We start from the raw sequence: 22621 nt of genomic DNA on the forward strand, positions 1-22621 counted from the left end.
AAAAAAAATATTTTTTTTTTCTTTTTGCAGTTTCCAAAGGGTTAATTGAACAACAACAAATTATTTAAATTCAAAGATTGTGTAATTGTTTTATGATTACAAAAAGAAGATATTAATTATATATATAAAAAAATAGGAAAAAAAAATAAAAACAAAAAGAGTATAAAATTCTAAAAGCGTATGATAATGTTGTTTTTGGTTTGGACTTTATCGCATTTGTCGTTCGTTGTTATGTGAAGCCAACACCCAACTGTAGCTTCAGTTGCAAAGTTGAAATGATTCGAACAACAATTCTTTGGGCAACTTTGGCTGGCTTTTTCTGTGCCGTAGCTAGTTCTGGATTTGTTAAGACTCAAGATGGTGATACTTTTTATATAGAAACATCTGCCAAGGTAATCATAATGAAATCACTGACATCCACAATACCACAGGGGAGGAACAAAAAGATCTTATAAAATTATCACTACAAATTAATTCCAGTTTACCTGGTATGAAGCCCTAAGCGATTGTGTACGCCTAAAAATGACATTGGTGGCCATATATTCGCCTGAAAAAAGTCAAAAATTGGCCAATTTAGGTTACGGTGAGTGTATACTAAACCAAAGTTTTCAAATTAATAAAAACACATTTTATTCCAGCAGTTGACAGTGTTCGAGTTTGGATAGGTGGCCACGATCTAACAAACGGTCGACAATTTCAATGGATATCCAACAGTCATATATTTGATTATACCAATTGGAACAAAGGCGAACCGAATAATAGAAATGAACATTGTGTGGAAATGTTTTACCCCAGTATGCTGTGGAATGATGCTCCTTGTGATCATCGTCGAGGATTTATATGTGAAGAAATACCAGCAGTGACGGAAAAAGATAGAGAAATTAAACTATTAAAGGAGTCATATGAATACCAAATAAGACAATCGGCCAAGCAAAATAGTGACAAAAAGGAACATGCCAACAAAGACGATGCCCTGCCTACACATGTTTCAGAAGATTTAAAAAAAGAAATACGGCATTTGAAATTTTCCATTAATGACAAACTATCGCAGATATTAAAAATGTCCGCGAAACAACGTAATTGTGGTGCATATGAAAATGATGATGTTCCACTAACAACAATACCAACATTTGCGGATAAATTTGATGAAACACAAATTACAACTGATGAAATATATGAGTTTTTTGAGGAAACCCAAGCTACCACTGATGCAACAGATGAAACATATGACACACATGAAGATACAACGCCGACCGTTAATCATCAACCATTATTAAAAGTTCAACAATTGCCCTTTTGGTATCATCGGTATTACAACAACATACCCTATCAGAGTGAACAGGATACAACTGAAAAATCGAATATCGATGAAACAACAGCAACAGCATATGATGAAACCCCATTACCTTATTGGTATACTCATTACAATAAGTATTTTCCCCATCAACACACATTTGAAACCACTGAAACATGGGAAGATACCACAATGACACCAGAGATCTCCGGAACATCAAAACAGCTATCAACATTTGATACCAAACAATTGACTATGGCATTGCAAGAGACCAACGAAAAACTAAATCTTTTATTTGAAAAACTTAGAGAAATTCAAGAGATGAAATTAAAGGAACAACCTTCAAAGATATTTTACAATTTCTATTAGCCGGATAATAAGTTCTCTCCCCAGAGAATGAAAAATATCTCTATTACAAAAATATATTTCATATATTCATATATACATACATATGCGCTACTGTTATTAACATTATTCCCAATAAAAACGGATGTTTTTTAAACGTCACATATTGCATTTTTAAGAATTTTTTCTCAACCACCATCAGAGTCACAAACGTGGATTTTTTAAAGAATTTGTTCTCAACCACCATCAGAGTCACAAACGTGGATTTTTCAACGAATTTTTTCTCAACCACCGTCAGAGACACAAACGTGGATTTTTTTAAAGAATTTTTTCTCAACCACCATCAGAGTCACAAACGTGGATTTTTTAAAGAATTTTTTCTCAACCACCATCAGAGTCACAAACGTGGATTTTTTAAAGAATTTTTTCTCAACCACCATCAGAGTCACAAACGTGGATTTTTTAAAGAATTTTTTCTCAGCCACCATCAAAGTCGTAAACTAGGATTTTTTAAAGAATTTTTTCTCAACCACCATCAAAGTCACAAACGTGGATTTTTTAATTCTTTTTCCCAGCGATCATCAGTCACAAACGTGGGTTTTTAAAGAATTTTTTGTCTACGATCATCAGAATCACAAACGTGGATTTTTTAAAGAATTTTTTCTCAACCACCATCAGAGTCACAAACGTGGATTTTTTAAAAATTTTTTTTCTCAACCACCATCAGAGTCACAGACGTGGATTTTTTAAAGAATTTTTTCTCAACCACCATCAGAGTCACAAGGCGTTGATTTTTTAAATAATTTTTTTCTCAAACACCATCAGAGTCACAAACGTGGATTTTTTAAAGAATTTTTTCTCAACCACCATCAGAGTCACAAACGAGGATTTTTTAAAGAATTTTTTCTCAACCACCATCAGAGACACACACGAGGATTTTTTAAAGAATTTTTTCTCAACAACAATTTTTTCTCAACCACCATCAGAGTCACAAACGTGGATTTTTTAAAGAATTTTTTCTCAACCATCATCAAAGTCACAAACGTGAATTTTTTAAAGAATTTTTTCTCAACCACCATCAGAGTCACAAACGAGGATTTTTTAAAGAATTTTTTCTCAACAACAATTTTTTCTCAACCACCATCAGAGTCACAAACGTGGTTTTTTTAAAGAATTTTGTCTCAACCACCATCAGAGTCACAAACGTGGATTTTTTAAAGAAATTTTTTCTCAACCACCATCAGAGTCACAAACGTGGATTTTTTAAAGAATTTTTTTCTCAACCACCATCAGAGTCACAAACGTGGATTTTTTAAATAATTTTTTTTCTCAACCACCATCAGAGTCACAAACGTGTATTTTTTTTTAATAATTTTTTCTCAACCACCATCAGAGTCACAAACGTGGATTTTTTAAAGAATTTTTTCTCAACCACCATCAGAGTCACAAACGTGGATTTTTTAAAGAATTTTTTCTCAACCACCATCAGAGTCACAAACGTGGATTTTTTAAAGAATTTTTTCTCAACCACCATCAGAGTCACAAACGTGGATTTTTTAAAGAATTTTTTCTCAACCACCATCAGAGTCACAAACGTGGATTTTTTAAAGAATTTTTTCTCAACCACCATCAGAGTCACAAACGTGGATTTTTTAAAGAATTTTTTTCTCAACCACCATCAGAGTCACAAACGTGGATTTTTTAAAGAATTTTTTCTCAACCACCATCAGAGTCACAAACGTGGATTTTTTAAAGAATTTTTTCTCAACCACCAACAGAGACTCAAACGTGGATTTTTTAAAGAATTTTTTCTCAACCACCATCTAAAAGCACAAACGTGGATTTTTTAAAGAATTTTTTCTCAACCACCATCTAAAAGCACAAACGTGGATTTTTTAAAGAATTTTTTCTCAACCACCATCAGTGTCACAAACGTGGATTTTTAAAGAATTTGTTTTCTCAACCACCATCAGAGTCACAAACGTGGATTTTTAAAGAATTTTTTTCTCAACCACCATCAGAGTCACAAACGTGGATTTTTTAAAGAATTTTTTCTCAACCACCATCAGAGTTACAAACGTGGATTTTTTAAGAATTTTTTCTCAACCACCATCTAAAAGCACAAACGTGGATTTTTTAAAGAATTTTTTCTCAACCACCATCAGTGTCACAAACGTGGATTTTTAAAGAATTTGTTTTCTCAACCACCATCAGAGTCACAAACGTGGATTTTTAAAGATTTTTTTCTCAACCACCATCAGAGTCACAAACGTGGATTTTTTAAAGAATTTTTTTCTCAACCACCATCAGAGTCACAAACGTGGATTTTTTAAAGAATTTTTTTCTCAACCACCATCAGAGTCACAAACGTGGATTTTTTAAAAAAAATTTTTCTCAACCACCATCAGAGTCACAAACGTGGATTTTTTAAAGATTTTTTTCTAAACCACCATCAGAGTCACAAACGTGGATTTTTTAAAGAATTTTTTTCTCAACCACCATCAGAGTCACAAACGTGGATTTTTTAAAGAATTTTTTTCTCAACCACCATCAGAGTCACAAACGTGGATTTTTTAAAGAATTTTTTCTCAACCACCATCAGAGTCACAAACGTGGATTTTTTAAAGAATTTTTTTCTCATCCACCATCAGAGTCACAAACGTGGATTTTTTAAAGAATTTTTTTCTCATCCACCATCAGAGTCACAAACGTGGATTTTTTAAAGAATTTTTTTCTCAACCACCATCAGAGTCACAAACGTGGATTTTTTAAAGAATTTTTTTCTCAACCACCATCAGAGTCACAAAAGTGGATTTTTTAAAGAATTTTTTTCTCAACCACCATCAGAGTCACAAACGCGGATTTTTTAAAGAATTTTTTTCTCAACCACCATCAGAGTCACAAACGTGGATTTTTTAAAGAATTTTTTTCTCAACCACCATCAGAGTCACAAACGTGGATTTTTTAAAGAATTTTTTTCTCAACCACCATCAGAGTCACAAACGTGGATTTTTTAAAGAATTTTTTTCTCAACCACCATCAGAGTCACAAACGTGGATTTTTTAAAGAATTTTTTTCTCAACCACCATCAGAGTCACAAACGTGGATTTTTTAAAGAATTTTTTTTTCAACCACCATCAGAGTCACAAACGTGGATTTTTTAAAGAATTTTTTTCTCAACCACCATCAGAGTCACAAACGTGGATTTTTTAAAGAATTTTTTTCTCAACCACCATCAGAGTCACAAACGTGGATTTTTTAAAGAATTTTTTTCTCAACCACCATCAGAGTCACAAACGTGGATTTTTTAAAGAATTTTTTTCTCAACCACCATCAGAGTCACAAACGTGGATTTTTTAAAGAATTTTTTTCTCAACCACCATCAGAGTCACAAACGTGGATTTTTTAAAGAATTTTTTTCTCAACCACCATCAGAGTCACAAACGTGGATTTTTTAAAGAATTTTTTTCTCAACCACCATCAGAGTCACAAACGTGGATTTTTTAAAGAATTTTTTTCTCAACCACCATCAGAGTCACAAACGTGGATTTTTTTAAAGAATTTTTTTCTCAACCACCATCAGAGTCACAAACGTGGATTTTTTAAAGAATTTTTTCTCAACCACCATCAGAGTCGCCAACGTGGATTTTTTAAAGAATTTTTTCTCAACCACCATCAGAGTCGCCAACGTGGATTTTTTAAAGAATTTTTTCTCAACCACCATCAGAGTCACAAACGCGGATTTTTTTAAAGAATTTTTTCTCAACCACCATCAGAGTCACAAACGTGGATTTTTTTAAGAATTTTTTCTCAACCACCATCAGAGTCACATACGTGGATTTTTTAAAGAATTTTTTCTCAACCACCATCAGAGTCACAAACGTGGATTTTTTAAAGATTTTTTTCTCAACCACCATCAGAGTCACAAACGTGGATTTTTTAAAGAATTTTTTCTCAACCACCATCAGAGTCACAAACGTGGATTTTTTAAAGATTTTTTTCTCAACCACCATCAGAGTCACAAACGTGGATTTTTTAAAGAATTTTTTCTCAACCACCATCAGAGTCACAAACGTGGATTTTTTAAAGAATTTTTTCTCAACCACCATCAGAGTCACAAACGTGGATTTTTTAAAGAATTTTTTCTCAGCCACCATCAAAGTCGTAAACGTAAATATTTTTAAGATTTTTTTCTCACGACTATCAACGTCATTAACGTGAATTTTTGTAAGAATATTTTTTCAACGAACGTCAGAGCCACAAATGAGGATTTTTTTTCTCATAGACAATCACAGCTTCAAAAGTGGATTTTTAAAGAATTTTTTCCCATAGACAATCAGTGCTTCAAACTTGGATTTTTTCTTATGGACAATCAGAGTTTCAGACGTGGATTGTTTTAAGATTTTTTCTCAATGACAATCAGAGCTACATTCTTAAAATTTTTTCTCAAGGGGAAACCGATCTAAACAAATATTTAGATTTTATTAAAGACACCAATAATAGTGAAGAAAAAATTGGAACTTGTATACCTACAGCGTTTAAACTGTGCCTAGTTGCAAAATTTCGGACCCATATACATATGTTTTTCTTGCGAAAAAATCTTAAAAAATATATGTTTGAAGCTCTGAGAGACCTTGAGAAAAAAATCGTAAAAATCCACGTTGGAAGCTCCTAGAGAAAAGTTTAAAAAATCCACGTTTGAATTCTTGAATTCTTTAAAAACTCCATGTTTAAGGCTCTCATTGTCCTCGAGAAAAAAAAAAATTCTTAAAAAAATCCACGTTTGAAACTCCGATTGACCATAAGAAAAAAATCTTTAAAAAATCCATGTTTGAAGCAGCGACTGTCTATGAGAAAAAATTTCAAGTTTGATCAGTGATTTTCTATGAGAAAAAATTCTGTAAAAATCAAATTTAAAAGCCTTGATTGTCTATGAAAAAAAATTCTTTAAAAAGTATTGATTGTATTTTATTGTGTATTAATCAGAAAAAATATTTCCCTGGTGGCTCTAAACGCCCACTAGCTTTTTAAAAGATTACCCAACTGTAATGCTTTCTATTTATCTTAAGTTTATAATTCTGAAGAATTTCATAGCGATAAGTAATAATATTGTTTTAAAACGATTAACTCACATTGAAAACAAAAATTCTCATTCAAATGATTGCAAATATGCGAACTTTATTTCAGTTGAAATCTAGAAATGCAGCAAAGAACACTTCTGTTGATAACCTTGGCTGTTGTTCAGCTATATTCGGCCGTTAGTTACATGACAAGTTACAATGGTAAAGAGTATTATGTGGAAACATCAATGTCGGTAAGTTGTGTACTAGTTCAAGAGGCGTTCATTGTTTTAACAAATATCCTGTAAACGATTTCAGTACAATTGGTATCAAGCCCTAAGTATATGCATAAGTCTAAAAATGACATTGCTGGCAGTGGATTCATATTCGAAACGCCAGGAAATCTCTAAGCTACAGCTTCGTAAGTTTTATTGTCAAAATTAAAAAAGATACCCACGGAAATTAATTTTATTCTCTTTAAGCTTCATATGCCCAGGTGTGGATAGGTGGACATGACCTTAAAAATAGCCGCTCTTTTGAATGGATATCGAATAGTCAAGCATTTAGTTACACATTTTGGTACAAGGACGAACCCAATAGCAAAGAAGAGAACTGTGTGGAAATGACTTATCCTAATATGGGATGGAATGATGTACGTTGTAGTAGATCCAGAGGATTTATTTGCGAAGAAACCCCTGGTGTGTTGGAGAAGAAACAAGAGATAAAGACGTTAAAAGGAGAACTTGCAACACAAAAGTTGCTACTGAACGATAGTGAAAGAAAACGAAAGGAATGTGCAGATGATAAGAATTTTTTTGAAGAAAAAATTTCGAAACATATAAAAGTGATAATCGAAAAAATACAACAACAAGAAATGTCCCTGAAGGAACAATTATCGCAAATAAAAAATGTTGCAGTGAATCAAACCGATGTAATAACTTCTCAAAATGAGATACTCAAGTCCTTGAAGAAGGATGCAGGAATGATTACTGCAATTGCACCCACTGTAACATCAGATGTAAAACAAACTTCTGAATCACTGAAGAAGACAAATGAAAAGTTGAATTTACTAGCTGGTAATCTAAGTCAGCTGCAGGAGGCGAGCTTAAATCAAACATCTACAAAGAAGTATTATTATATATATTTTTGAGTCATACCAAAAACAAGAGGGCATATTTAGTTTGAAAAATCAACAAATAATTAAATTAACGAATAACTGAAGCCCAGAATAAAAATGTAAATTTTCAATAATACATATAATTTGTAACGAATATTTTTTCAACGAACATTAGAGCCATAAACTTAATTTTTTTAAAGAATTTCTTCAACTACCAAAAAATTGAATTTGAATTGTTTAAAGAGTTTTTTTTCGACGACTAACTGAGTCACAGACGTGGATTTTTTAAAGAGTTGTTTTCTTAATGACCAACAGAATCACAAACGTGGATTTTTTAAAGAGTTGTTTTCTTAATGACCAACAGAATCACAAACGTGGATTTTTTAAAGAGTTGTTTTCTTAATGACCAACAGAATCACAAACGTGGATTTTTTAAAGAGTTGTTTTCTTAATGACCAACAGAATCACAAACGTGGATTTTTTAAAGAGTTGTTTTCTTAATGACCAACAGAATCACAAACGTGGATTTTTTAAAGAGTTGTTTTCTTAATGACCAACAGAATCACAAACGTGGATTTTTTAAAGAGTTGTTTTCTTAATGACCAACAGAATCACAAACGTGGATTTTTTAAAGAGTTGTTTTCTTAATGACCAACAGAATCACAAACGTGGATTTTTTAAAGTTTTTTTCTCAACGATTATCAGGGTAACAAACGTGGGGTTTTAAAAGAATATTTTTTCAACGACCATCAGAATCACAAACGTGGATTTTTTAAAGAATATTTCAGAGCCACAAACGTGGATTTTTTAAAGAATATTTTGTCAAGTACCTTCAGAGCCACAAACGTGGATTTTTTAAAGAATATTTTTTTCAACTACCATCCAGAGATTCACAAACGTGGATTTTTTAAAGAATATTTTTTCAACTACCATCCAGAGATTCGCAAACGTGGATTTTTAAAGAATATTTTTTCAACTACCATCCAGAGATTCGCAAACGTGGATTTTTAAAGAATATTTTTTCAACGACCATCAGAGTCACAAACGTGGATTTATTAAAGAATTTTTTTTCACTACCACCCAGAGATTCACAAACGTGGATTTGTTAAAGAATTTTTTTTCACTACCACCCAGAGATTCACAAACGTGGATTTGTTAAAGAATTTTTTTTTCACTACCACCCAGAGATTCACAAACGTGGATTTGTTAAAGAATTTTTTTTTTCACTACCACCCAGAGATTCACAAACGTGGATTTATTAAAGAATTTTTTTTTCACTACCACCCAGAGATTCACAAATGTGGATTTGTTAAAGAATTTTTTTTTTCACTACCACCCAGAGATTCACAAACGTGGATTTATTAAAGAATTTTTTTTCACTACCACCCAGAGATTCACAAACGTGTGTTTTATAATGTATTTTTTCTCAACGATCATCAAAGTCACAAACGTAATCCAGAGATTCACAAACGTGGATTTTTTAAAGAATATTTTTTCAACTACCATCCAGAGATTCACAAACGTGGATTTTTTAAAGAAAATTTTTTCAACTACCATCCAGAGATTCACAAACGTGGATTTTTTAAAGAATATTTTTTCAACTACCATCCAGAGATTCACAAACGTGGATTTTTTAAAGAATATTTTTTCAACTACCATCCAGAGATTCACAAACGTGGATTTTTTAAAGAATATTTTTTCAACTACCATCCAGAGATTCACAAACGTGGATTTTTTAAAGAATATTTTTTCAACTACCATCCAGAGATTCACAAACGTGGATTTTTTAAAGAATATTTTTTCAACTACCATCCAGAGATTCACAAACGTGGATTTTTTAAAGAATATTTTTTCAACTACCATCCAGAGATTCACAAACGTGGATTTTTTAAAGAATATTTTTTCAACTACCATCCAGAGATTCACAAACGTGGATTTTTTAAAGAATATTTTTTCAACTACCATCCAGAGATTCACAAACGTGGATTTTTTAAAGAATATTTTTTCAACTACCATCCAGAGATTCACAAACGTGGATTTTTTAAAGAATATTTTTTCAACTACCATCCAGAGATTCACAAACGTGGATTTTTTAAAGAATATTTTTTCAACTACCATCCAGAGATTCACAAACGTGGATTTTTTAAAGAATATTTTTTCAACTACCATCCAGAGATTCACAAACGTGGATTTTTTAAAGAATATTTTTTCAACTACCATCCAGAGATTCACAAACGTGGATTTTTTAAAGAATATTTTTTCAACTACCATCCAGAGATTCACAAACGTGGATTTTTTAAAGAATATTTTTTCAACTACCATCCAGAGATTCACAAACGTGGATTTTTTAAAGAATATTTTTTCAACTACCATCCAGAGATTCACAAACGTGGATTTTTTAAAGAATATTTTTTCAACTACCATCCAGAGATTCACAAACGTGGATTTTTTAAAGAATATTTTTTCAACTACCATCCAGAGATTCACAAACGTGGATTTTTTAAGGAATATTGTTTCAACTACCATCCAGAGATTCACAAACGTGGATTTTTTAAAGAATATTTTTTCAACTACCATCCAGAGATTCACAAACGTGGATTTTTTTTAAGGAATATTTTTTCAACTACCATCCAGAGATTCACAAACGTGGATTTTTTTAAAGAATAGTTTTTCAACTACCATCCAGAGATTCACAAACGTGGATTTTTTAAGGAATATTTTTTCAACTACCATCCAGAGATTCTTACTTACTTACTTAGCTGGCCCATTACAGAACATTTGTTCTATAGGAGAGATTCACAAACGTGAATTTTTTAAGGAATATTTTTTCAACTACCATCCAGAGATTCACAAACGTGGATTTTTTAAAGAATATTTTTTCAACTACCATCCAGAGATTCACAAACGTGGATTTTTTAAAGAATATTTTTTCAAGGACCTTCAGAGCCACAAACGTGGATTTTTTAAAGAATATTTTTTCAAGGACCTTCAGAGCCACAAACGTGGATTTTTTAAAGAATATTTTTTCAAGGACCTTCAGAGCCACAAACGTGGATTTTTTAAAGAATATTTTTTCAAGGACCTTCAGAGCCACAAACGTGGATTTTTTAAAGAATATTTTTTCAAGGACCTTCAGAGCCACAAACGTGGATTTTTTAAAGATTGTTTTTTCAAGGACCTTCAGAGCCACAAACGTGGATTTTTTAAAGAATATTTTTTCAAGGACCTTCAGAGCCACAAACGTGGATTTTTTAAAGAATATTTTTTCAAGGACCTTCAGAGCCACAAACGTGGATTTTTTAAAGAATATTTTTTCAAGGACCTTCAGAGCCACAAACGTGGATTTTTTAAAGAATATTTTTTCAAGGACCTTCAGAGCCACAAACGTGGATTTTTTAAAGAATATTTTTTCAACTACCGTCCAGAGATTCACAAACGTGGATTTTTTAAAGAATATTTTTTCAACTACCATCCAGAGATTCACAAACGTGGATTTTTTAAAGAATATTTTTTCAACTACCATCCAGAGATTCACAAACGTGGATTTTTTAGAGAATATTTTTTCAACTACCATCCAGAGATTCACAGACGTGGATTTTTTAAAGAATATTTTTTCAACTACCATCCAGAGATTCACAAACGTGGATTTTTAAAGAATATTTTTTCAACTACCATCCAGAGATTCACAAACGTGGATTTTTTAAAGAATATTTTTTCAACTACCATCCAGAGATTCACAAACGTGGATTTTTAAAGAATATTTTTTCAACTACCATCCAGAGATTCACAAACGTGGATTTTTTAAAGAATATTTTTTCAACTACCATCCAGAGATTCACAAACGTGGATTTTTTAAAGAATATTTTTTCAACTACCATCCAGAGATGGATTTTTTGAAGAATATTTTTTCAACTACCATCCAGAGATTCACAACGTGGATTTTTTAAAGAATAGTTTTTCAACTACCATCCAGAGATTCACAAACGTGGATTTTTTAAAGAATATTTTTTCAACTACCATCCAGAGATTCACAAACGTGGATTTTTTAAAGAATATTTTTTCAACTACCATCCAGAGATTCACAAACGTGGATTTTTTAAAGAATATTTTTTCAACTACCATCCAGAGATTCACAAACGTGGATTTTTTAAAGAATATTTTTTCAACTACCATCCAGAGATGGATTTTTTGAAGAATATTTTTTCAACTACCATCCAGAGATTCACAACGTGGATTTTTTAAAGAATAGTTTTTCAACTACCATCCAGAGATTCACAAACGTGGATTTTTTAAAGAATATTGGATGGATTTTTTAAAGAATATTTTTTCAACTACCATCCAGAGATTCACAAACGTGGATTTTTTAAAGAATATTTTTTCAACTACCATCCAGAGATTCACAAACGTGGATTTTTTAAAGAATATTTTTTCAACTACCATCCATAGATTCACAAACGTGGATTTTTTAAAGAATATTTTTTCAACTACCATCCAGAGATTCACAAACGTGGATTTTTTAAAGAATATTTTTTCAACTACCATCCAGAGATTCACAAACGTGGATTTTTTAAAGAATATTTTTTCAACTACCATCCAGAGATTCACAACGTGGATTTTTTAAAGAATAGTTTTTCAACTACCATCCAGAGATTCACAAACGTGGATTTTTTAAAGAATATTTTTTCAACTACCATCCAGAGATTCACAAACGTGGATTTTTTAAAGAATATTTTTTCAACTACCATCCAGAGATTCACAAACGTGGATTTTTTAAAGAATATTTTTTCAACTACCATCCAGAGATTCACAAACGTGGATTTTTTAAAGAATATTTTTTCAACTACCATCCAGAGATTCACAAACGTGGATTTTTTAAAGAATATTTTTTCAACTACCATCCAGAGATTCACAAACGTGGATTTTTTAAAGAATATTTTTTCAACTACCATCCAGAGATTCACAAACGTGGATTTTTTAAAGAATATTTTTTCAACTACCATCTAGAGATTCACAAACGTGGATTTTTAACGAATATTTTTCAACGACCATCAGAGTCACAAACGTGGATTTTTAAAGAATATTTTTTCGACGACCATCAGAGTCACAAACGTAGATTTTTAAAGAATATTTTTTTAGGACCTTCCGAGCCACAACGGTGGATTTTTTAAAAAATATTTTTTTAGGACCTTCCGAGCCACAAACGTGGATTTTTTAAAGAATATTTTTTCAAGGACCTTCAGAGCCACAAACGTGGATTTTTTAAACAATATTTCTTCAAGCACCTTCAGAGCCACTAACGTGGATTTTTTAAAGAATATTTTTTCAAGGACCTTCAGAGCCACAAACGTGGATTTTTTTTAAAGAATATTTTTTCAAGGACCTTTCGATCCACAAACGTGGTTTTTTTAAAGAATATTTTTTCAAGGAACTTCAGAGCCACAAACGTGGATTTTTTAAACAATATTTCTTCAAGCACCTTCAGAGCCACTAACGTGGATTTTTTAAAGAATATTTTTTCAAGGACCTTCAGAGCCACAAACGTGGATTTTTTTTAAAGAATATTTTTTCAAGGACCTTTCGATCCACAAACGTGGTTTTTTTAAAGAATATTTTTTCAAGCACCTTCAGAGCCACTAACGTGGATTTTTTAAAGAATATTTTTTCAAGGACCTTCAGAGCCACAAACGTGGATTTTTTAAAGAATATTTTTTCAACTACCATCCACAGATTCACAAACGTGGATTTTTTAAAGAATATTTTTTCAACTACCATCCACAGATTCACAAACGTGGATTTTTTAAAGAATATTTTTTCAACTACCATCCACAGATTCACAAACGTGGATTTTTTAAAGAATATTTTTTCAACTACCATCCACAGATTCACAAACGTGGATTTTTTAAAGAATATTTTTTCAACTACCATCCACAGATTCACAAACGTGGATTTTTTAAAGAATATTTTTTCAACTACCATCCACAGATTCACAAACGTGGATTTTTTAAAGAATATTTTTTCAACTACCATCCACAGATTCACAAACGTGGATTTTTTAAAGAATATTTTTTCAACTACCATCCACAGATTCACAAACGTGGATTTTTTAAAGAATATTTTTTCAACTACCATCCACAGATTCACAAACGTGGATTTTTTAAAGAATATTTTTTCAAGGACCTTCAGAGACACAAACGTGGATTTTTTAAAGAATATTTTTTCAAGGACCTTCAGAGCCACAAACGTGGATTTTTTAAAGAATATTTTTTCAACGACCATCAGAGTCGTAACCGTGGATTTTTTAAAGAATATTTTTTCAAGGACTATCAGAGTCACAAACGTGGATTTTTTAAAGAATATTTTTTCAACGACCATCAGAGTCACAAACGCGGATTTTTTAAAGAATATTTTTTCAACGACCATCATAGTCACAAATGTGGATTTTTTAAAGGACAATTTTCAATGACGATCAGAGTCACAAATGTGGATTTTGTAAAGGACAATTTTCAATGACGATCAGAGTCGCAAATGTGGCTTTTTTAAGGAACAACTTTTAAAACATATTGAACTTGCGACTGATGGAATCTGTCTTTTTTAAGAGAATAACAACAAAAACATCAAAATTCAAATCATATCGATCGCATCTTATTTTTGATACAACTCTCATCAAGTGGTTTTAACATCTCAACAACCTACTGCTGCTGACTTTATTACTGTTGACCGCTCAAGCTGATGACTGCTGCTAGTAATTTGAACAGAAAAAAAAAACAAATGATGAGAATGATTATTGAATTGTTGGTAGTAAACCTTGTTTACTCTTTGAGTGAGTGTGTTCGATCAGGGCTCCTCTTCAAATATACCAGCGTGTATGCATAACTACTGAGCGCCTATAAAGCATCTGTAGGCTTAGCTTCTGTCTATCTTGCCTGGTTAACAGGTATTATGAAAGGAATCGATTGTTTGTTTGTTTACTTGTATGCCGGTGCAGTCAACATGTTTACATTTCAAATAATAGAGTTGAGACCACTAAGAAATGTTTCGGATTCTTTGCTGTTGCTTCTGAGAATTATGCAAATTAAAGGATCTTCTGATTTTTTTCTTTTTTTCGTATTGTAAAAGTACTTTTCAATGACTTGTGGTCAAAAAAAAAAGTAAATGAAAAAAAAAAAATCACAACAACGTTAAAAAGGGAAGAATTCAATGCTGTGTAAACATAAACACTTGTTGTTGTTGTTTGTTTATAAAGACTAAAGTACCAGTGAAGTGTTTCTGTGTGAATGTTTTTTGGGCTATACCCTGAGAAAATCTACTGGCTTTTGGATATTGTTTCAAAATGTTGTCAGAAATACTAAATATTTACCAAAAATTTTGAAATCAATTTTAGCAAGTTTTTCCAAAACTTTTGATATTATTTTTTTATCATAAAAATATTCGTCTTCTATTAATAATTGTAATAAATTTTCCTTAAATAGCTTCTGAATAAAAGCAATTATTAATACATACATACATATGTATATAATTTGCATGATGACTGTACGAGTAAATAAATTTGTAGAATAAATATTTTTTACTGCGTTTCAACATATTTTTCTTCTTGCTTAGTTTGGAATTCTGTTCTATTGCCCCCGTTTTTTAATTTATTGCAAATTAGAAATATTTCGCCGAAAATAATTTCTTATTGATTTGAAGTTTTTTTTTTTTTTTTGGAAGGGGGAATTACACATAAAAAAGCTTTAATGTTTGATTTAGACACTCAATGGATGTTAATAAAATTTTATGATTGTTGAAAAGTAAACAAATAAATCGCTAAGGTTAAAGGAATTTAAAATATGAAAAAAATGCTAAATGGAAAATTTTCATATTGAAGGTTAAGAAAAAACATAAATTGTATATGTTGGCTATGAATGAATGGCATTAGGTTGAAAATGAAAAAGGGGAATTTTCTTCGGACTAATTGCTGTGGAAATAGATGTATATAAGTATGTATCAGAATAACGAAGGAGTATATAATAAACCAATAGATTTCCTGTGTGAAACGACAGCGAAATATTATTTCATAGAACACCATTTTATAGAAAGCCAATAAGTCTCTTATAGGTTTTTCGATAGAAAATAAATAGGTCTTCTCACAGAAGAACAGTAGGTTTCTAGTAGGGCCTAGTCATAGAAATCCAATAGAAGAATTAGATAAAAAGGAAAACTTTTTTAACCTCCAAGGGCAATATTTGTTTATATGTGTAGGGGATGAAATATAGCAAACAACGTTCCTGGCCGGCTTTAACATGGCAAAGCCCAAGACTTGAGTTGTCAGTGCACACATCGACTAACTCCACTTTTTGACAAATTTAAAATTTAAGTGTTAAAGCCTTTTATATAGTCATAACTTTTTATGCTATAAATAACTTTCTTGAAAAATAAAGTTTAGCGAGTTTAAATTACGAATAAACACTGGCAAATATACAGACATGCAATGACAAGCATACATTTCATCATCGCTTTTCTCAACATTTCGTTTTATGGAGTTAGTTGATGTGTGCACTGGGCGGCTTACTTATCATGGTGCCTCTTTCATCTCAAGTGGACACTGACCTCCCCGTGGTGTCACCAGGGGATCTGTCCTTAACACCCGTTAAAATAGTGAAGTAGGACGATAGTTCTTGGGTTTGGGCGTCGGGTTAGTAACCCTCCGCTAGAAAGAAGTATCCTACTATAAAAAACAAAGGAAACGAAAAACAAAGCCCCTAAAGTTGACGACTCCCGCAAACGTTTTAAGGACCATGATCCGCGAATCTGCCACTGGAATGTTCACACTATTTATAGGCAGTTTACTTACTTACTTAGCTGGCCCATTACAGAACATTTGTTCCATAGACCGAACTAAGAAAAGATCTCCAATTCTCTCTATTTGTTGCTTCGCACTCTGGAATACCGCGCCTTGTCATCTCATCATCCACTTGTTTGCGCCATCTATTCCTTGCCTTGCCAATTCTGCGTGCACCGCCATGTGGCTCGAATTTATACGCCTTTTTAGCGGGTTCATCATCGCTCATTCTTATTATATGGCCTAGCCAACGCAATCGCTGCATCTCGATACGTTTAACTATATTGATGTCCTTGTATAGCAGATACAGCTCGTGGTTCATACGACGTCGATATTCACCGTCAACGCAGATAGGTCCGTAGATCTTTCGAAGATTTTTCTCTCAAACACACCAAGCACTGCCATGTCTGCTTGCGCAAGTACCCAGGCTTTGTAGACATACATCAGCACGGGTAGTATCAGTGTTTTGTAAAGCGTTATTTTTGTTTGACGAGTTGTGGCTTTGTTTTTAAAGTGCTTACTTAAGCCATAGTAGCATCTGTTGGCCAATACAATTCTTCTTTTTATTTCACAACTGATGTCGTTTGTTGTGTATAGGCAGTTTAAGCATGAAAAGTCGGAGGTTAAAACATCTGGTCTCTAGCTTCACCTTAGTTAATGAAAGACTTGCTACAACTCGGATAAATCCCGAGTTTTAAACATCAGCTTTCTTTGTACTCATGCTCCCACTGAAGAAAAAGACGAACAGACCGAAGAGATGTTGTACGCACGATTAGAAGAAACATACGATCGTTGCCCTGCCCATGACAATAAAATTATTCTAGGCGATTTTAATGCCAAAATTAGAAAGGAGAATATGTTTGGCCTTACAGTCTGGAAATTCAGTCTGCACAGACTTTGCAGTGGCAAAAAGCATGGCATTCATTAGTTCCCAGGATCAGATAAAAAATAAATCAAATTGATCACGTTGTGATAGATGGAAGATATTCATCGAACCTGTTGGATCTACGTTCGTTCCGAGACGCAGACATCGACTCAGACCACCACCTTGTTGCAGCAAAGGTACGTACCCGGTTGAACGTAGCAGATAAAGTACGAAGAGACGCAACACGAAATATACACATCGGTAAGCTGGAATCGCAACAAATAGTCACAGCATATTCCACTTAACTGGGCCAATTGCTTAATCAAATCACTCCTTGCCCCGATAACATATCCTCTCGGTAGCATTGCTCCCTCCAAGCAAAATCCACACTTGTACGCCACAGACCTCCACCAAGGAACCTATGATATGACCAGAAATATAGTGCTGCTAAAGAATATTTTTTTAACGACCACCAGCAAAACAAACGTGGATTTTTAAAAGAATATTTTTTCAACGACCATCAGAGTTACAAACGTGTATTTTTTAAAAAATATTTTCACAAAGACAAAAATATTTTCCCAAAGACATTCAAAGCGTTAAACGTGGATTTCAACGACAAACAGAGTCACAAACGTGGATTTTTTAAAGAATATTTTTTCAACGACCAACAGAGTCACAAACGTGGATTTTTTAAAGAATATTTTTTCAACGACCAACAGAGTCACAAACGTGGATTTTTTAAAGAATATTTTTTCAACGACCAACAGAGTCACAAACGTGGATTTTTTAAAGAATATTTGTTGTTTGTATGTTGGCACGACAAAAACCAAACTGAAGACAAGAATTTCTGGACACAAGTCCGATCAAAAACCTGACAAACCTGTAGAACAGAAGACAGCATTAGGAGCGCATTGTACATTAACTGGACATAAACCCAATTTGAAAGATGTGGAGATACTAGCAACGGAAAATAACTATAAAAGACGCTTTACGTTAGAGATGCTGCACATTATTAATATACCGAATGACAAAAGAATCAATTATAAAACAGACACAGACCACTGTGCGCATATGTATAGAAACTTAGTGCATAAACACGGACGAAAGAAAAACTTAGTTTGACGTTACCACTAGAAAGGAACGGATACTCTTCCAAAAATTCATGTAATTTGATTGTGTTATATTTAATATTTAACTTGTAATGAAAAATAGTGTTTTTAAAATACAGATCCCTGAAGATGATTGTCGAAGACAATTGAAATATTGGATAAACATAAAATAACAATTTAACAACAAAAATATCAACAGGTTTTTAATGACCTTAAGCCAAACGATCGTCAACAAAAATTAGAACTCAACAGGTCAACAATAACAAACAACAGAATATTTTTTCAACGACCAACAGAGTCACAAACGTGGATTTTTTAGAGAATATTTTTTCAACGACCAACAGAGTCACAAACGTGGATTTTTTAAAGAATATTTTTTCAACGACCAACAGAGTCACAAATGTGGATTTTTTAAAGAATATTTTTTCAACGACCAACAGAGTCACAAACGTGGATTTTTTAAAGAATATTTTTCAACGACCAACAGAGTCACAAACGTGGATTTTTTAAAGAATATTTTTTCGACGACAACCAGAGTCACAAACGTGGATTTTTTAAAGAATATTTTTTCAACGACCAACAGAGTCACAAACGTGGATTTTTTAAAGAATATTTTTTCAACGACCAACAGAGTCACAAACGTGGATTTTTAAAGAATATTTTTTCAACGACCAACAGAATCACAAACGTGGATTTTTTAAAGAATATTTTTTCAACGACAAACAGAATCACAAACGTGGATTTTTTAAAGAATTTTTTTTCAACGAGCCACAGAGTCACAAAAGTGGATTTTTAAAGAATATTTTTTCAACGACCAACAGAGTCACAAACGTGGATTTTTAAAGAATATTTTGTCAACGACCAACAGAGTCACAAACGTGGATTTTTTAAAGAATTTTTTTTCAACGACCAACAGAGTCACAAACTTGGATTTTTTAAAGAATATTTTTTCAACTACAAACAGAGTCACAAACGTGGATTTTTTAAAGAATTTTTTTTTCAACGACCAACAGAGTCACAAACGTGGATTTTTTAAAGAATTTTTTTTTTCAACGACCAACAGAGTCACAAACGTGGATTTTTTAAAGAATTTTTTTTTCAACGACCAACAGAGTCACAAACGTGGATTTTTTAAAGAATTTTTTTTTTTCAACGACCAACAGAGTCACAAACGTGGATTTTTTAAAGAATTTTTTTTTCAACGACCAACAGAGTCACAAACGTGGATTTTTTAAAGAATTTTTTTAAACGACGAGTCACAAACGTGGATTTTTTAAAGAATTTTTTTAAACGACCAACAGAGTCACAAACGTGGATTTTTTAAAGAATTTTTTTAAACGACCAACAGAGTCACAAACGTGGATTTTTTAAAGAATTTTTTTAAACGACCAACAGAGTCACAAACGTGGATTTTTTAAAGAATTTTTTTAAACGACCAACAGAGTCACAAACGTGGATTTTTTAAAGAATTTTTTTTTTTTCAACGACCAACAGAGTCACAAACTTGGATTTTTTAAAGAATATTTTTTCAACTACCAACAGAGTCACAAACGTGGATTTTTTAAAGAATTTTTTTTTCAACGACCAACAGAGTCACAAACGTGGATTTTTTAAAGAATTTTTTTTTTCAACGACCAACAGAGTCACAAACGTGGATTTTTTAAAGAATTTTTTTAAACGACCTACAGAGTCACAAACGTGGATTTTTTAAAGAATTTTTTTAAACGACCAACAGAGTCACAAACGTGGATTTTTTAAAGAATTTTTTTAAACGACCAACAGAGTCACAAACGTGGATTTTTTAAAGAATTTTTTTAAACGACCAACAGAGTCACAAACGTGGATTTTTTAAAGAATTTTTTTAAACGACCAACAGAGTCACAAACGTGGATTTTTTAAAGAATTTTTTTTTTCAACGACCAGCAGAGTCACAAACGTGGATTTTTTAAAGAATTTTTTTTTCAACGACCAGTAGAGTCACAAACGTGGATTTTTTAAAGAATTTTTTTTTTCAACGACCAACAGAGTCACAAACGTGGATTTTTTAAAGATTTTTTTTTTTTCAACGACCAGCAGAGTCACAATCGTGGATTTTTTAAAGAATTTTTTTTTTCAACGACCAACAGAGTCACAAACGTGGATTTTTTAAAGAATTTTTTTAAACGACCAACAGAGTCACAAACGTGGATTTTTTAAAGAATTTTTTTAAACGACCAACAGAGTCACAAACGTGGATTTTTTAAAGAATTTTTTTAAACGACCAACAGAGGCACAAACGTGGGTTTTTTAAAGAATTTTTTTTTTCAACGACCAGTAGAGTCACAAACGTGGATTTTTTAAAGAATTTTTTTTTTCAACGACCAACAGAGTCACAAACGTGGATTTTTTAAAGATTTTTTTTTTTTTTCAACGACCAGCAGAGTCACAATCGTGGATTTTTTAAAGAATTTTTTTTTTTCAACGACCAACAGAGTCACAAACGTGGATTTTTTAAAGAATTTTTTTAAACGACCAACAGAGTCACAAACGTGGATTTTTTAAAGAATTTTTTTAAACGACCAACAGAGTCACAAACGTGGATTTTTTAAAGAATTTTTTTTTCAACGACCAGTAGAGTCACAAACGTGGATTTTTTAAAGAATTTTTTTTTCAACGACCAACAGAGTCACAAAAGTGGATTTTTAAAGAATATTTTGTCAACGACCAACAGAGTCACAAACTTGGATTTTTTAAAGAATATTTTTTCAACTACTAACAGAGTCACAAACGTGGATTTTTTAAAGAATTTTTTTTCAACGACCAACAGAGTCACAAACGTGGATTTTTTAAAGAATATTTTTTCAACGACCAACAGAGTCACAAACGTGGATTTTTTAAAGAATATTTTTTCAATGACCAACAGAGTCAAAAACGTGGATTTTTTAAAGAATTTTTTTTTTCAACGACCAACAGAGTCACAAACGTGGATTTTTTAAAGAATTTTCTTTTTCAACGACCAAAAGAGTCGCAAACGTGGATTTTTTTAAAGAATTTTTTTTTCAACTACCAACAGAGTCACAAACGTGGATTTTTCTTTCAAACTGTTGGTATCCAATGGTAACGAAGACGACGAAGATACCACACATCCTATACCAGAAGATGATATTGAATGTATACCGCCCACCCAAGATGAGGTAAAGTCAACAATAAACCGGCTGAAAAATGATAAGGCAGTGCAGGGGTGGATTGCTACCAGGAGAGCTGTTCGAAACCGAAGTCGACACGATGATAAGGTGTATGCATAAGCTAGTTAGCATCATCTGCCAGGAAGAACGTGGACCTTCAACAGCAAATAGATAAAACTGGGTACTATAACTGTAGGTGCATACGTCTTCTCCCTATCTTCTATACTTATAAAAAGGATCCTGAAATTTAGATTGAGGGTCACTGATGGAGTGTAGGATAGATTTACCAAAGGGATTTTAGAAATTGGACTATAACTGCACGAACAGCTCTAAAATGTACTAAATGTGTTTCTAGTTCGTATTTTGAACGGATAGTCAGTCCAAAGCATTGAAATTTGGAATGAGAATCAAGGTTGAGAAAAAGGGTCCATATAAGGAGGTAGTTTTGGAAACGTGTACTCATGTGTACGAAAAGTAAAAAATGGTACTAAATTTGGTACAATTTCGACTTGGGCGAACGAATGGATTGCGCTGGAATTCTGAAATTTGAATTAAGATTACTGTATTGGAAATTGGTATTTATGTGTACGAAAAGTACTACTTGGTACTAAATTTAGTACAATTTTGATTTGGGTGAACGGATAGAATAGGAATCCAGAAATTTGAAATTAAGATTACTGTAAAATTGTAGAAATGAGATATGGAGGTAGTATTAAAAATTTTACTTTTATGTACGAAAAGTACTAAATTTGTTACAATTTGGATTTGGGTGAACGGATAGAGGTGGAATCCTAAAATTTGGAATTTGGATCACAGTAGGAGTGTTGGATTTTGATATGGAGGTAGTTT

General features: G+C 32.4%; 3 protein-coding genes across 5 annotated transcripts in view; 2 read left to right on the forward strand and 1 right to left on the reverse strand.

The window, feature by feature from the left end:
- dpp (decapentaplegic morphogen) overlaps positions 1 to 22621 on the reverse strand; it is a 490893-nt gene that overhangs the window by 357724 nt on the left and 110548 nt on the right. The gene's annotated exons all lie outside the window — the stretch shown is intronic.
- On the forward strand, positions 219 to 1801 carry LOC141393348 (uncharacterized). Of its 2 annotated transcripts, none has more exons than XM_073966346.1 (3): positions 219 to 392; positions 481 to 583; positions 642 to 1801. In XM_073966346.1, exons 1-3 carry the CDS (start codon positions 276 to 278, stop codon positions 1661 to 1663), a joined length of 1242 nt encoding a protein of 413 aa, XP_073822447.1. In that variant the 5' UTR covers positions 219 to 275; the 3' UTR covers positions 1664 to 1801. The 2 variants fall into 2 exon arrangements, with proteins under 2 accessions (XP_073822447.1, XP_073822446.1); XM_073966345.1 differs by having other exon boundaries at positions 225 to 392; positions 639 to 1801.
- LOC141393349 (uncharacterized) lies at positions 6797 to 8049 on the forward strand. The gene is made up of 3 exons (XM_073966347.1): positions 6797 to 6953; positions 7018 to 7120; positions 7182 to 8049. The coding sequence occupies exons 1-3, from the start codon at positions 6840 to 6842 to the stop codon at positions 7847 to 7849; spliced, it is 885 nt and encodes a 294-aa protein (XP_073822448.1). The 5' UTR covers positions 6797 to 6839; the 3' UTR covers positions 7850 to 8049.

This window comes from Musca autumnalis, unplaced genomic scaffold, assembly GCF_047663935.1.
Source record: "Musca autumnalis isolate F117 unplaced genomic scaffold, ASM4766393v1 scaffold_2, whole genome shotgun sequence".
Classification (NCBI taxonomy): domain Eukaryota; kingdom Metazoa; phylum Arthropoda; class Insecta; order Diptera; family Muscidae; genus Musca; species Musca autumnalis.

What these genes read in the sequence shown, in the direction of transcription:
- LOC141393349 (XM_073966347.1), top strand. Translation starts at nt 6,840, where the DNA reads ATGCAGCAAAGAACACTTCTGTTGATAACCTTGGCTGTTGTTCAGCTA. An exon ending in ATGTGGAAACATCAATGTCG is followed by an intron (nt 6,954 to 7,017) that starts GTAAGTTGTGTA and finishes AAACGATTTCAG; the next exon opens with TACAATTGGTATCAAGCCCT. An exon ending in AATCTCTAAGCTACAGCTTC is followed by an intron (nt 7,121 to 7,181) that starts GTAAGTTTTATT and finishes ATTCTCTTTAAG; the next exon opens with CTTCATATGCCCAGGTGTGG.
- LOC141393348 (XM_073966345.1), top strand. Translation starts at nt 276, where the DNA reads ATGATTCGAACAACAATTCTTTGGGCAACTTTGGCTGGCTTTTTCTGT. An exon ending in ATATAGAAACATCTGCCAAG is followed by an intron (nt 393 to 480) that starts GTAATCATAATG and finishes AATTAATTCCAG; the next exon opens with TTTACCTGGTATGAAGCCCT. An exon ending in ATTGGCCAATTTAGGTTACG is followed by an intron (nt 584 to 638) that starts GTGAGTGTATAC and finishes ATTTTATTCCAG; the next exon opens with CAGTTGACAGTGTTCGAGTT.